The 16,940-nt window shown below is 30.3% G+C and overlaps 1 protein-coding gene across 1 annotated transcript; it reads left to right on the top strand.

Annotated features, from left to right (window-relative positions):
- The first annotated feature begins 7,818 nt into the window (after positions 1 to 7,818).
- Positions 7,819 to 9,173, top strand: NCU10069 (hypothetical protein). The gene is made up of 2 exons (XM_952787.3): positions 7,819 to 8,353; positions 8,443 to 9,173. Exons 1-2 carry the CDS (start codon positions 8,267 to 8,269, stop codon positions 8,548 to 8,550), a joined length of 195 nt encoding a protein of 64 aa, XP_957880.3. The 5' UTR covers positions 7,819 to 8,266; the 3' UTR covers positions 8,551 to 9,173.
- Positions 9,174 to 16,940: the final 7,767 nt, after the last annotated feature.

Raw genomic sequence — 16,940 nt, 5'->3', positions numbered from 1 at the left:
TTAATAATTATAGTTTAGAATTTAACGTACTTTTCGTATATTATAATAAGGCGGACTTTATATATTTTATAAATCTTACAACTAAAGGGGGTTAGTAACTAATTTATTTTATTCTAATTAAAGTAGAAAGTCGATTTATATTAAAATAAAATATATTTACTTTACAAATCTTTTATTATTAATTTTACCTTCGTTATTAAATTTACTTTCATTACCATTAAATTTATTCTTATTGCCGTTATATTCTTTATTAAATTTATAATCCGTAGTATTATCGTCGTCTACCCCAAACGGAGTATTAACTACTTTCTTAATTCGATTATTCTAATTAAAGCTATTCGTACGGATAATCAATTCATTTATATAACGTAGTAGCGTCCCTTTAGGGAGCTCAACTACAAACTCCCAATTAATTTACTTACTTATTAATATAGTATAGGCGGCGATAATAACCTTCTATATAATTAACAATTTATTATAATTATATATATACTCTACTAATAAATCGTCGAAAGTTTATTATACAAGGGTCTTTGTATATTTAAGGTCGTCCGAATTAATATTTTTAAGTACACTATACTAATACTATACATCTAAATCTCTAAACGTATTTTGGAGTTCAGTAAACATTTAAGAGACGAAAGCGGGCGGTAATATAATAATACTTAGAAACACCTCAATAAACTCTCTATTCTCCTCAAACTTCTTTAACCGCAAATACTCCATTAAAAACACTACACCGTAAATAAATATCTTACTAATTCCGACCTTACTTATAAATAGCGCCCTATAAAATAGTAATTATAATATAGTATAGATTATAAACGCGTTTACTAATAATTAATATAAGCCGGGCTTTATTCTAATTAATATAATAGTAAGGGGACTTTAATCGGAATAAAGTAAACTCACCTACAACCTAATAGGGAAGAAGACTCCGCTTATTTTTACTAGTAATAGCCTAATTCGCCTAATTATACTTCTCTTAAAATAGTTTATAGTTAAATTTAAGAGGATTATCTTCCTCTATTACTTTCGAAATATTTATAAGCCTCGTAAGCGCTTATATACTATAAATAATTAGATCGTTATTTATATAAATATAATTAAGAGGGTAGCTATAGTAAATAAAGCTCTTAATCTATATATTACCCTATATCTTAAACTAAACTAAGTTCCGAATCTCCTCCTAGGAGGCCTTAAAATTCTAGGTTAATTACGTTATATAATCAATTATACTAAATATTACTATAATATACTAGCTTGTCGTATCGTTTTTAAAGTAGAAAAAAGGAAAGTCTTCGTTATTAATTTATATAGTAGTAAGCCGTAGGGTGCGCTACTATACGGAGAGCCTCTTAATATATACGTTTAGATAGTATTTATTTAAGCACAACGTAGGGTTAGGCCTAAAATCCATATCTACCAGCCTAATACAAAATAGGGTTACGTTATTAATATTAAATTAGAATATTTACAATGTTACGAAAGCGTATTGTATATATATTCTAAACGCTATTTTACTAATATAGCCGAACTTCTTAAAATTAATAATATTATTAAAATATATTAATTATTTAATTATATAAGTTTATAGTATAATATCCTATAAACCTATAATTTTAATACTAAGCTAGTTATAAAGTAATTAATTATATATTATTTCTAGAGCGAGAATTATATTTAGGGAAGTGGGGAAGACGAGGGGGCCTAGCACTTCGTTCCTAGTATTATAATAAGACTTTATTACCCCGAAAGCAATATTTCCGAATTAACAATTATTAAAAATAGTAAAGGCTTAGAATATCCTAAACTAATTATCAATATAATATCCGCCAACCATATACTAATCGCTAATAGGAGCCTTAATATATCGGACAAATCCCTAATATTATACTTTAGTCGAATATTATTATAGCATAAAATATAAAATTACAATAAGAATTTCTTTTAATATTATAATTAATTAATCGCTAAATCCCAAGGTAGAGAGGTCGCTCCTCCTTATAGCAATAGTATAAGTAGGGAGTTAGTCCCATTCCACTAATTTAATAATTTTAAGGATATAATTAAATTAAGTATCATTAAAATTTACTAGGGCCTATTAAAAGAGGGGTTAATATAGTAAGAATATAACGCTCTTCTAACGCTCTCCGTAGGATTTCTTTAAGTTAATTAAAGGATTAAACTAATCAACTACTATAATTCGTTAATAAGGATTTATACGAATAAATATAATAAATAATTAGCTATAGGATAGGGAGTAAGCAACCTATATTTTACTTTAATAAAAATAATAATATAGGACTAGTAATAAATTAAGGGAATTGGTAGCCTATACTTTACTTTAATTAAAGTAAATTAATTTACTCTAATTAAAATAAAGTATAGGGGATAGTAATAGGTTAAGGGAATTAGTAGCCTATATTTTACTCTAATTAAAATAAATTAACTCGCTCTAATTAAAATAAAGTATAATAACCGAGAAACTTATAATTATAATCTAAATACTAATATATTTAACCTACTATCCTATAGCTAAAAAATATAATTACATCCTTCCCTTATAACTCCAAAGTAATAAGGAGCTAATATATTAATATTTAATTAAGTATTTAATACTTTACTACCTTTTTATAGAGGGGGTCCGAAGGCGAAATCTCTCGTAGAATTCTTTATACAAATACTAATTCCTCATTTAATTATATTACAATAGCCTCGAATTTATTATATATATAATTTAAGTTGTAATACCCGGTATATTCCAAATACCCCGCCTAAATTAATATTATATTACTATTAATCCCGGAAGCAGCTAAATACTTACTTACATCCCAATACTAAGAGAAATCGGAATACTATAGCCCTTATAACTACTAAGGCTTTACCGGGTTTATTATAAACAGCTAGTCAGTAATATTATAATTCTCTACCTCAAACTTAGCCTTACCTTTAGCCTCGCTCCTTTTAACCTTCGGAGGTATAATATTTTATTATACCGGCAATTTACTCTAATTATAATCTATTAAACGGTTAGGGTTTCACTACAAAGGGGGTTTATTTAAATTATAATCGTTTAAACGGCCGGGGTTTAAAAAAAGAAATTAAATAGAAGAAGGAGGAAGAGGTTTAATTGAAGAAGGAAAGAATAAAAGAAGGGGGTAATCTAAATAATAGACCGTACTAACCGAATTAGAACGCTAAGTTAAATTAAGGTAGGTTCCTATCTCTAATTACTATTTAAATAATAAAGCACTTAACGGACCGGAAGACTATTCCGGGTAAATCCTAATCTACTTACTATTTATAGCCAACTAATAAGTAGTCTTATAATAAATAGCGCTAAAAAGATTAAAATAGTGCTAGCAATCTAAAATCGAATGGGTCTTTATTACTAATTACCAACTAAAAAATTGATTTTAATTAGAATAAATACTACTATTAGTATATTATACGTTTAATATAATATTTAGAATTATAAAGCGAACAATTAAATAGTTAAATAATACTAATTAGAATAAACTATAGCAAATTAAGTAAATAAGATACGGGACTTACAAGGGATAGGCTATATTTATATAGGTAGCGACGGGAGGACCTACTAAATACACTAGTACCCTAAGCTATACGAATAAATTAGTCTAAATATATCCTAAGGCGATTGTTAATTAAGCTATTCTATACCCGAATACTATATACCTCCCTTATACAACGAAATCGGCATTACTTTCCTCCCTAGAATTTATAGCATTACTAATAATATTTATAATTACAATAAAGTTATCGTCCTCGAATTTAGAGAGGCCGAAATATTTATAATCCTTTTTATAATCCAGTCGCACCTCCTTACTATTAAACCGTTTAAACGCACCTACAAATAGGGTATATAGGCCTTCCTATCGTAAATCGGACATATTAAAGTTAGCGGAATCCGACGGTTTATAATACTATATTACAAACCTATTTATATAAATCTTATATATATAATTAATAATATTATCGTCCAAGGACGGGTTAGTATACTTACCTCTATTAAGCCGCCCGAATTCTAATTTAACTACTTTATAAATAACTATAGTAAGGGGGCTAATAGTAAATATCTCTATAAAGGTAGATTTAATATTATATATAAAATTCTTATTATATTTAATATTAAAGGTAAAAAAATAATTAATATACTCCAACGTTAAATCGATCTCCTTCTATTCACTACCAATTATAATATACCGCACTAGTCCAAACCTTAAAATAGCCTCGGACAACTTGGGATTTATTACATCTATACGCAATAACTATAAGAAGTATAGTATTTCGAACCTATAATTTATACTTTTTCTACTATAAAAGAAGAAGAATAGAAAGTTAATAATTTCTTAAAAAATACTATAATTACTAAATTTAATTACATAGGTAAGGATAATTAGTACCTATACAATATATAAGTATTAACAAATATTACAAAATTATATATTTATATTATTACTAGGACTATCCGGGTATTTTCTAGTATATCCTACTAAAGTAAATATTTCGTCATATATAGAATCAAACTGCGTAGAAAAATAAAAGGGGCTATTAGCCCGAAAAGCATTTATAATTACTATTTCTATAGCTTTCCTACTTAGGAGATTAGAATTTAAGAACCCCCCGTTAATAAAGTTCTATATTAAGAAGGCGAAAATCCTAAAATAAAATATATCGTAAAGAAACTATAATACGTAGTAGAACTTAGTTTTTTGCGGCTTAATATTCTTAACTTTACTAAAGCTATAAACATTCTATTTAATAAAGTACTAGAAATACTAAAAAATTAAATTAATAAAATTAAATTTAATATAGAAAAATACTAGGACGGACACTATCTACTCTTTCTAATCGTATACGGCCTACGCCTTTAACTAAACAAAAATAATCTTACGGATATATAATATTATCTTCTAATCGCTATAAACGAGAAAAAGCCTATTACCGAACTATTCCTAACTCATTCTTAATAAACCGAAGAACAATTTATTATAGAAATAATAAATATTAATTAATTTACCCTCGTTCTTATTAATAGCAAGGGTCTAGAGAATAAAGCTTTAGGATATTTAATAATATTTAACCTTAAGGAAGGTATATATTAGAAGACTATCTTAATTACTAATAATTAGGAATAAAGATTACAATCTCTCTATAATAAACGAATCGATAGTAGAACGGAATATACGCAGCGTCAGGGCGAAGGAAGGAATAATTTAGGACTTCTAAAATAGAATAGTAAATCGGAATTAGGATAATCGGAATAGTTTAGAAATATTGGGACTACTTATTAATAAATAAATTGTAAGGTTACGTATAGTATCCTTTTAATTAATACTGAGGCTTTAGATAGTATTAAAATAATTATAATTATCGTAAATAATAATAAGACTAAAATCGGATACAATATATTTAAAATTTTATTAAAATCGTTAATTTAATTATAGAATATCTATAAACCGAATTAACTATTATAATAGTTATAAACGTTTTAATAGTAATACTTATTCTACTATACAAAATATATATACCCAATTTAACTAATATATCCTAAATACGCCTCGCTATACCGTTAGTACATATATAAAAACCTATAACCTAAGGAAAGAAATCCAACTTACAAGGAGTACAAATACTTATAAAAATTATAAATATTATATAAATATAAAGTAACGTAAATTCGATATAACGAACGCGGTATTTATACTTCGGTTATTAAGTACACTAATAGGATATTAATACTTTAAAGAATAAATATAATCGAAGGGTACACTATTAAAATTATATTATACCCTACCGTATAATATTTAAAATCTACCGGGTACTATACAAATCTTTAATATTATAGGGCGTATTACCCCCCCCAACTATAGAGGAAGCGTTAAGTTTCGTAAATAACGAGAATAAATTGAAGTCGATAGGCTCTTTAATTTTAGCGATTTTAGGGTTAAAATAATAAAGTTCAGAATTTTCGTCTTGAGGGTTATTAGGTTTAATAGGTTCGGACTATTGGAGGCTAGGTTTTTTATTATTTTTGGTATTTTTAAGTCGGTATTATAATAGAAACGTTAATTCCTCCTTAAATATTTAATTAAGAGCCTCTATATCGAATAAGCTACTTTTATCCTTAAATTATATAATAACGCCTTAACGAAAGAGGGCCTCGCGTATATCTTTATTACGCAAAAATATAATAAATTCCTTTATATAGGTTCTAAATAACCGATTATCGCTTTAAGTTACTTTAACCTAGCTACAAATAAATTACCTAAAATTTCCCCTCTTAAAATAAAAGCTATACCAATACTATTTAATATTATAAATTAGCAACTTATTAGAGTTATACAGTTATATTAGTACTTTAGGAATAGTTAATAAAATATATAGAATAGGGGTAGGAGTCGGGTTCGAGGTATTATAATTTAAAATAAGTATAGAATAGCTAGGAACGGGCGTAGTTGGAAGTAGGCTTAATTCGGACGTAAGGTCGGGCGAACTAAGTACGAATATAGAGTAGTTATTATATAAAGGTAGAAGCGGCGTTTCGTAAAACGAATATTCTATTGAATCTAATAAATTAATTAAATTAGATATTATACCCTACTATACTTTACTCTAATCGGAATCTCGTATTAGAATCGTCTATTCGGCGAATAATTAATTGTAATAGTAGGGGTTAATTTACTCTAACTGTAGTAGATAAATTACTTTGACTATAGTAAAATCCTACTAAAAGTGTTTGTTACTTTGTAGCCGACGGCCAAAAAACGCAAAACCCGCTCAGACCTACTACCGCAAAAACGGGTGGGGTGGGGTGGTTTTGGAGGTGTGTGGGTCATTGAGAACTGAGACTAATTCTATGTACCCATTCGAGCTGTGATGATTGAAAGAAGAAGAAAAAAAAAAAAACCGAAAACCGAGTTCGGTGTCAGTGCCTTTCGCGGGCGGGACGAATACAAAACCCCGCACGCACTCGACTTCCACTTTAGCAGCTCGTATAGCAGCCTTCACAAAGCAACCCCCAAGCTCGTTAGCACTATAGCTCACGGCCAGCCACTTGGCTCCCGCTACATACCTGTTTCCACAAACACACTTTGCATTTTGTTCCACCTGAAAATTAGCTAGGTAGCTTCTCTATTCCCAGAGACCTACGTTTCCGCCTGAATCAATGAAGTAAATAAGTTGGAGTAGCTCGTACCTCACTGGATGCAGATTAATCTTGGACATTGAGATCCTACAAATGCTTAGGTTGAAGTAGTAGTCGCCATTCCCATCTTCAACGCGACTTCACTCGGTGACAACACTATATTTTATTTTAGGTCGCCGGAAGTTGAGCCACCTGCTTGGGACGTTGTGAGCTCAAGAGATTCAGTGCTGGATCATCCCGCCCATAAAACTCGTCAGAATGCTTGTAAGTCATGACATAGTAACGTGTGTGACAGATTCCTGTCGCCGACGAACCATCCTCTATTGTTTCAATTGTGCATATGTTTGACCGTTGAATGTCGCAGACAAAACTTGTGATGTAGATAATGTGAATGTTTCAGGTAACGTTTCCAATTGAAGCAGGCAGCAAAGCCGATCCACTCTCAAGGTGTACGAATACTTAAGCGAACAGTTATGTTGGCAGAAAACGGTACGTACGACTACACTTGCCCCTGGTCATAGCAAACTTCTAGACAGGTAATTCGTGACATTGAGGTCATAGCGTAGCCGATTTTGGGCAAACGCTTCGGAGTTCGGACTACATACATAAAAGGAAGAGATCCGAATATCTCTTGACTATAGGAATCGGGAAGGTAGCGCATAAGCCGATAGCGCTTTTGTCCCAACGGAAGAGTCCGGGAATAGTATTTGCCTGTGGTTGGATTGCTCTTGCCCACATCACCGACGATACGATGTCGTGTCAGCCGACCCGCCGACCATCCGACAAGTCAGGGCAGGGAGGTAGCCAGCGACCAATGCCATTCGAAACTCCAGGTCAGAATGCAAGTTGGTTCAGACACCTTATTCGTTCTTACGCGTCAGCGCTATTTGCGGGGCCCGAATAAATTGCCATAACTCCTCATCTGGCTCATTCCAACTTGCTCTCTTCCGTTTCCTGTCTCTCATACATTCACACCGACTTAACAGCCTAAAAACACCTACGCCCATTAAAACACAGAGTCAAGAGAGATCAAGCGCCAGTTTTAGATCTACTACCGTCTTCTGCCCCACCGCGATAGACCTACAAACATTCAAAATGCCCTCTTCCACCGAGAACGTTCCCCAGCCGCAACAATCAATGGAGATGGTGCCCCAACAGGACGCCATCATCTCTCAGCAGCCCGTAGGTCAACATCCTCCGCCAATCTGAGCATCCACACACTGGAAAGCGTTGGATCATAAGACTAACCAAAGACTTTGAACGTAACTCAGACAACTGAGCCACAGCCCGAGATGGCGACGACCGAAGGAACATTGCGCGGCGGCTTCGTCGAGGAGTGCAGCTGCTGCTGCTGTTCAGAGGAGTGCGCTTGCTGCTAGAGATCTTACCGCGCCATGGGCCCGACGAGCTCGGCAGAGGTGAGATGTGCGAAATGATTCCAAAGAGCTCGGCCAGGCTTGAGAGAGAGAGGCCGCGGGCCGAGATGAGGTCTGCCTGAGTGCCCTCAGTAGTCAACTTCGTTCAAGCGGTTGAATTGAATCAGTTTCTTGTCATGACAAGTCAAAGCTTGGCCGCCTTACTACTGGATGTGATGTCTTGTTTCTTGCTGCAACAAGAGAAGCGTGTCAAGGATGTATAACCTTGATCGGAGTGATCTCTCATCGTGTCGACTTCAGGCCGGCCCTACAGTTTGCCATTGGGAATTAGGTGTACTGTGAGACCATCGAGATCAAGCGGTTGGATACGATTGATTGAGTGCTATGGAGGAGAAAGAGGGAAACTGGCAAAGTCTGGAAGGCTAGATATAGTGCGGTCTGGGCAGGGTATAGAGTAGGGTCTAGGCCCAGTGAATACTATACTTAGTGAATACCAGAGACCTACTAACATACCCCTATAGACTAGAAGACTACTAAAGAGTATTTAAACCTCTATATACTATTTATATTGTAATATCTTTTATAGTATTAATAATATTTTAAGCCTAGGGAACCTTCCTCTAGACTATACCCATCAATTTAATAAATTTAGCGTACTTATTTAGCTTCAACGGCTTTATCAAACCGTCAACCGGCATCTCGTCACCTGGTAAGTACTTAATTATAAATACCTTCCTATCTATTTTTTAAATTAACTATTTATACTATATATTGATATATTGATTCTTAATTGGGACGTTGGGGTTAAGAATTTAATCTTTAGTATTACTACTATCCGTATAAAGAATTTTATTAATCTTATAGAGACCTAGATTCATATTTAAATTATTAAGTATCCTACTAATCTAATCGAAAGCTTTGGCCGTTGGAATTAAATTAGTAAATTTTATTTCTATTGTACTAGTTGTAATAAAATTCTACTATTTAGATTTTTAAAGGATGGGGTTATAAATAAAAAATACGATGTAGCTAACTATACTCTTCTTTGAAGGAATATCGTCGGCAAAGGAGGCGTCTACATACGCGTAGAAGGACGGGGCTATTAATAGCGAGAGTATGCCGCTTAGTTTAATGCCCAAATTGGAGTACTTAAATAAATATTGCTATAAATACTTTATAACTATAAAATAATAGTTAGTAAGCTTTTTAATGCCCTCTAAGAATTTATTAATAATAAAGGCGATATTTAGTTGGGTATTTATTAATACCCAATTTAATAAACTAATCTTTTTAGGGTAAAATTTAACTTCTTCTAGGTATACGTTATTACCCCTATAGATTTTATAATCCGGTAGCTATAGTATTTTAATATTGTAGAGCTTAGTTTTACTGTCGTTGAATTTAGTAATAATTAATTTAGTATATTATTATTAGGATATAAAGATTATACGAATTTAGCGATCCTTTACAATATTATAGCCTAGAAAGGTACGGATTTATCCCAATTCTTTAAATTTAAAGTAGTTAGTTAGCTAATCTTTAATTTAATTAATAATAGTTACGGTCGGTATAGTAATAAGGAGGTCGTTAATATATAGAACCAATAGTACGCTTAGCGCTTTATTAGTAAGTAAGTAGGAGTCTATAGAGACTAGTATAAATTTAATTTCTTTAAATACTAGGACGAAGGTATTAAACTAATAAAATAAGGAACGTTTAAAACTATAAAGTACCTTAGTAAATTAATATACTATATTTTCTTTACTATAGCCGGGTATAGCCTTCTTAAATACTATCGGCTATTTAATATAATATTAGGTATTATTAGGAATAGAAATATTTAAAAAAGTAATATCGAAATCGAATTAGTAGTACTCGTAATTGTTTATAGCTATAATTACTAAGAATAATCTAATATTAACCGAATAGGCCACTACTATATAAATATCTTATACCGTTTAATTACTTTATTTAAAATTACTATAAATTACTTATTTAGTTTTAGTTTTCTAATCTTTAATATCGATATTGTACTTCTTATTATATACTTATTTATTAGGTAGGACTTCTATATTTAGAGATTTAGGGACTAAGGTATAAATTCCTTTATCTTCGAGTATTTTAATTTACTTTTTTATTACTAGTAATTAATATAATTTAAAGTTATTCTATTTACGTACAATTCGATAATTCTTAGGGATAAAACGTTAAGCTTTACCGGTAGTAATAGTTACTATATTATAATCGACTTTAATAGTAGTAAGGTAATAAATAGGTATACGTTTAATAAAACGTCCCTCTATTGTACTATAAAAATTGTTAGGTAAGTTTACTAAATTTTGAATAATATTACTATTACTATCTTTTACCCTTTAAATACTATATTTGAAATCTATTAATTTAGCCGTAGTACAACGAAATTTACCTTTATTTACTTCTATATTTAGTTATAAACCAAATTCAAAGGGCTGGCTTCCTTATTCTAACTATACCTATATAGATTATTAGTTTGTAGGGTCTAGCGGAATTATTGTAGGGTCTGAATTTGAGATCGGAGGGCCCGAATTCGGGTTCGGAGGGTCCGAATTCAGGATAGTTTATTACGAATTTAAAGTTTATTACTCTTAATTCTTTAATTAAAGTCGTAATTTACTAATTCGCAATATTAACAATAGGGTATATTATTGCGTTCTAGTAGGGTTTAATATACCTATTGGTAGTAATTTTGCTTCTAAAGCTAGTTATTAAAGATTATTAGGCAATAGGGTACTTAGAGTAGTATAAATAATTATTTTATTAGAATTGCGTTGGTTGTATTAATTGCGGGGTATAGGGTTTTCTTTATTAAAATTTTTAAAATTAAGAAGGTCGTTATTATACTCAATAATCTCTCTAACCGGCGAATTTAATAATTAACGTTATAATAGATCTAGCGATAAGCGTACTAGCAACGAGCGTGCTAGTGAAGTCTCTGGAGCCGGGGTTGTTATTGGTAATGGAGTTAGTATTAATAATAGTAAAACCGGCGGCGCTATATTAATTAGAATATTCGAATTAATTAGAGTAATCGAATTAATTAGAGTAATCGAATTAACTAGAGTAATTGAGGGTACTAGTATAATTTTTAGCGATAGTAGTAGTATAATCGTTGTCTCCTATATTTTAATTTCCTATTTAGATAATTCGGTTGCTTATTAGATTAATCCTACTACCTTCTATAAATATAATTATAGGACTATATTGTCTACTTTAATTTAAATTTAGTAGCCGCTATCTACTACCTTATTAATTTTATTAATTATTTGGTCTAAAAAGATAATGTAATATTTAATAATATTACTATTACTATTACGTACCGGATCCTTATAGTTAATCGGGTCTTCTTTAAGGAAGGTTACTACGTTAGCTCTAATAATCTTACTAGTATAGGGATTTTAAATAAATACAATACGACTATAAATATTGTTAAAATTAATGAAATAACCCTTTTAAGCTCTAGCGCAAAATTTATCGCTTTATAGTTGCTTTTTTAGTTTAATGAAGTAGTAAGCCGTATAGAAGTAAAACTTTAAGTATTTGAGATATAGTTTCTTAATTTCGTTTAGGAAGTTAACTATATTAGCGAGTAATTCCTATAGGCTTTTACTATTATAAGCTTTTGAAGGTAGAAGGTTAAGAACCTTAATAATATAATTTATTATAAATAGCTATAAATGTTCTAGAATATTGAAGTCTATTATTAGAGCTCTAGCGCGTTGTATAATGATGGCGCTAGCTCTTTCGATCTTTCTTTATATCTATAAGGTATAGGGTATTAATTTTAGTAACTCTACGCCTTCTATACGTACTTAATTGATTATTTTACTTTATTAAAATTCTTTAGTATTGAAACTAAATTTTAGGTTATTGTCAAGGCTAAATACTCTAATTTTAAAACCGCTTTAAAGTTTAACCTATTTCTTAAACTCTTTAATCTATACAAAGGCATCGCCTTTATTAACTATAAACCTTACCCAATAGAAGCCGGTAATTTAATTAATAAAATAAATTATATATTTATAACTTTTATAGCCGGGGAGAGTATAGAAAATAATATCGATATAGATATAAGCTATTAGTTAAGTCGTTACTTTACTAGTAATTTTAGGGATTATATTGTATACCTTCGCTTTAATATAAGTTTTATAGAAGTAGTCCTAAGTATTATTTAGTTTAATATTGGCCGCTTTGTAAATTTTAAGAACCTAGTCTTTACTAGCGTATATAAAGCGACGGTATATTATTAAGTAATTAATTAAAATTATTATAATATAGCGAACGTTTTATAGAAAATCCGGTTGGGTAAATACTAGGAGGATTAAAAGACTATTGATTTATTTGTACTATATTATAACCTTGCTGTATATAAATATTTAGTTGGACTTTATATTTTAAATTATATTGTTATTAAAAAGATTTTTTATAGTTAATAAATTTATTAGTATAAAGGGATTGTAAATATAGTTTTTAATTTTAACCCTAATAGTAATATTATTCAATGTAGCTATAGTTAGCTTAATGGTGCTAATATAGTAAGTGTAAGTCGAGGTTCCATTGCCGACTGTATATACGGCGGAATAAAGGAGTAGTTGTATATTTATAAACTATTTAAGGTAGTTAAAGATATTGCTTGTATAACTAGAATCGTAAATAATTAGATTACTAATACCGTTGAGAGGGTATTTGAACGTGGTAATAATAATATGTGTCTAATTGAATATGTGTAAAATGATGCTCCAGAAAGAATCTCGAGTAGGAAGCTTGCGTGCAGTCGAATAACTTAAGGCACGCAAGCCTTATCTAATCTACAGGACCCACATATGTGGGTGGGCTCCCGTGGGAGCGGTTTATTTAATTGAATGAACCCGATCGACTAGGCTACGCTATCTAGTCAGGTGATTTGATATATAATAACGCTAGTAATACTATTCCGGTATCAAATCCCGGCCGTTAAAATGAAATACTACTATCCTTAGTAATTTAATTAAAATATATATAAGAATGCCCTTATTTCTTTTGTAGTTTTAGATTCCTTTTGTAAGCGGGAATATTGCGCGTCGCAACCAATTTGTCTTACTCAAAGTAGACCCTCCTTCCTTTTCTAGCTTTAACTTTCTATAGTCTTCCTAAGTATTCCTAATATTCTATAACTAACTCTCGCATATTCTCTATCTCCTTCTTAAATAAATATTTATTATAATTATAGCTATAGCTAGTCTATTTTACTAAATACTTCTATCCTCCATTTTTTTTATCCTCCGTGTAGTTTAAAATAATATCTATTTCGTACTCCTCGTCGTTTAATCCTTTTTAATTATCGGTAATTAAATTCGGGGGAGGTTAAGTCCGGCTAAAAGGATCCTCTTCGGTTGGGGCCTATTTAAAGTAGATTACCGAAATAATAGGGTAAATTCCTACTATTTTAGGAGGTAAATCTAATTAGTAAATTAAATTACTAATTCGTTTAATAATTGTAAATAGGCCTACTCGTTATTAGGAGAACTTTTAAGAGGGTTATCCTAATAAATAATAGCCTTTATATAATTTAAGGAATACTTTATCGCCTATAGTAAAAGACTATTACTTATAATTAATATTATATCTCCTTTTTACTTTAGCGGTTATAAATACTATAATTAGCTATACTTCCTCCTTAAATCCTTCCTTTAAAGTAGGGTATTCCTTAATTAAGTCCGGAGCTTCCTTTCTAGCGATCGTATCTATCGGTCCGAATAATTTAAAGCCGAAGAATTGCTTATAAAGGGACAATTTAATTAGGTTAGAATAAACGCTATTTATATTCTATTAAAGGTTAAATAGAGCTTCTACCTAATTAAATTCGGGAAATATAAAATAGTAGAACTATATTACAATTTCTATATTTTAATTCTTATACTCGACTATATTGTTACTTTAAAGGTAATATATAATAATTATTAATAGTTTAGTACCTATTACCTTCTATATTCCTTTCTATACCTAAGATATAAATTTATAATTACAGTCTAATACAATACCCTAAGGAAGACCCTAATCGCTTAATATTAATTCTCGTATTAATATTATACCCCAATCTTCTACTATATATATCGAATACCTTAGGATAAACCTACATTTCTTAAATAAATAGTAGGAGATTGGTATTAAGGTATTAAAGAAATTGTAACCGGGTAAATACTATAAGGTACTAGATATTAAGACCTTCGGAAGATTAATAATAAAGTCTATAATAATTATTTTTATAGGTAGTATATATTTAGGATTAATTAGCTAATAACTGCCGATAGTAGCTTCTCTATCCGTACAATTAAATTAATAAGTTGGACAATATTAGATATACTCCTTAATTTAGTATATTTTCCTAACTATTACGTAGTTTTTAAGATTATAAATTATACAGTCTCTACCGAAATAGTACTTTTCGTCGTACGCAGTACTTAGTATTATTGCGACTATACTCTTTAGAATATATAACCTTCTAATTTTATTAGTTAGATTAATATTGTATAATAATTTATTTATAATTTTAAAAGGGTAGCTAGCGTATAAAATAACGTTATCGACTTCGGTAGTATTAATATAAGCTTTTAATTTAATAATAATAATATTGAACTTTATATTTTATTCGTACGCTTTTTTAAATTAGGCCTTAGTCGCTACTTCTATCTACGCCTCTACTCTTATAAAGTAAATTTCATCTACGAATTAAATATTATTTAGAATTAGGGTTTTATTTAATTAACCCTCCTTATTATCCATAGAGGAGAGCCTATTTAAGGCGTCTAGTATAAAATTGAATTTTCCCGCAATATAATATACTTAAAAGTCGTATTACAAAAGGTAAATAGAAGTATTAATCAATTAATAATTTTATCAGGAATGTAGGCGAAAGGTAGGCTGAGGTGACTACGGTCGTGGCTATACGTAGGGGACGGCAAGTTAGAGGTTAATTTAAAAATATATTAATAGCTACCAACTATAATAAACTACACTTCGTTAAGCCTCTTTTATACCTATACAAACTCTATTTATCCGTTAACGAGCATTATAGAGCTTCGTACTAGTCTAGCGCTTTAGCGCAGTACTGGATTATCCTTCCTACGAACCCGACCCAATATAAGCGTTATTATTAGTAATCCTATATATTAGTTAACGAAGGGGAGTAGTAGCCGCTAAAATACTTCTATATACGAATTTTTAACCTCCTAACACAACCCCCCCCCTTATAAATTCCGTCCTCGGAACCTTTATAATTTATAGTAAATCCTAGTTAAATAGCGGAGGGCGTTAGTATTATACTATTATAATATTATCGGGCTATATTACTAGCGAAGGTATAATATCTTCGCCCTTTAGTTCCAGCGAACCATTACTTATAATAACCGTCGACGCTATATTCCGGATATTGTAGCTACTTCGCCGCTAGCGAACCGCCCGCCAGAATATTAGTATTATAATATCCCTTCTCCTAAACTCCAAATATAGATACGAAGCCGCCCGCCCGAATATTAGTATTATAATATTTATTCTTATAAGCTCTAAATATAGTAACGAAACTACCTACTAGAATATTAGTATTATAATATCTATTCTTATAAGTTTTAAATATAGCGAGCCGCCTATTAGAATATCGGTATTATAATATCTATTTTTATAAATTCTAAATACGGATATAAAGCCGCCTATTAGAATATTGGTATTATAATATCTATTTTTACGAGCTTTAAATGTAGCGAACCGCCTATTAGAATATTAGTATTATAATGTCTATTCTCTTAAATTCTAGCGCGGATACGAAATTAGTATTAGATTTAACTATTTAGCGTACCGCCCGCTAGAATATCGGTATTATAATATCTATTTTTATAAATTCTAATATAGATACAAAACTAGTATTAAATTTAAAGTATTGGCGTTCCGCCCGCTAGAATATCGGTATTATAATATTTATTCTTATAAATTCTAATATAAATATAAAACTAGTATTAAATTTAAGAAGTTAGTCGGGTTCCCGACCGTTATTAAAACTATTATTTTATAGGCGTACGAGGTGGTAAATATTATTTTACTTAACGAGGAGTACTATACCGAATTTAAGAGTATTAATAAGTACCTTAGAATATTAATATAATTATACCCCGTAGTTCCTCTTATTAGATATTCTCTATTATTTATATTTATAGTATAGTTTAATACTTTTGTAGAGTACCTTCTATTATTTACACCTACTATATAATACCTATATAATTAAATTTAAAGTTCTTCTTATAAATTATTCTTTATTTAATTATTTACACTTATTATAATTTACTACGATACTTAAATATAATCCCCCTCCCTGCAAGTTCCGTCTT

Source organism: Neurospora crassa, linkage group I, assembly GCF_000182925.2.
Source record: "Neurospora crassa OR74A linkage group I, whole genome shotgun sequence".
Classification (NCBI taxonomy): domain Eukaryota; kingdom Fungi; phylum Ascomycota; class Sordariomycetes; order Sordariales; family Sordariaceae; genus Neurospora; species Neurospora crassa.
This window is presented reverse-complemented; position numbering and strand designations above follow the sequence as displayed.

Bases quoted from the DNA above. Each gene is read 5' to 3' on its own strand.
- NCU10069 (XM_952787.3), top strand. From the start codon at position 8,267: ATGCCCTCTTCCACCGAGAACGTTCCCCAGCCGCAACAATCAATGGAG. The intron at 8,354-8,442 runs GTAGGTCAACAT...AACGTAACTCAG, and splicing joins CCATCATCTCTCAGCAGCCC to ACAACTGAGCCACAGCCCGA.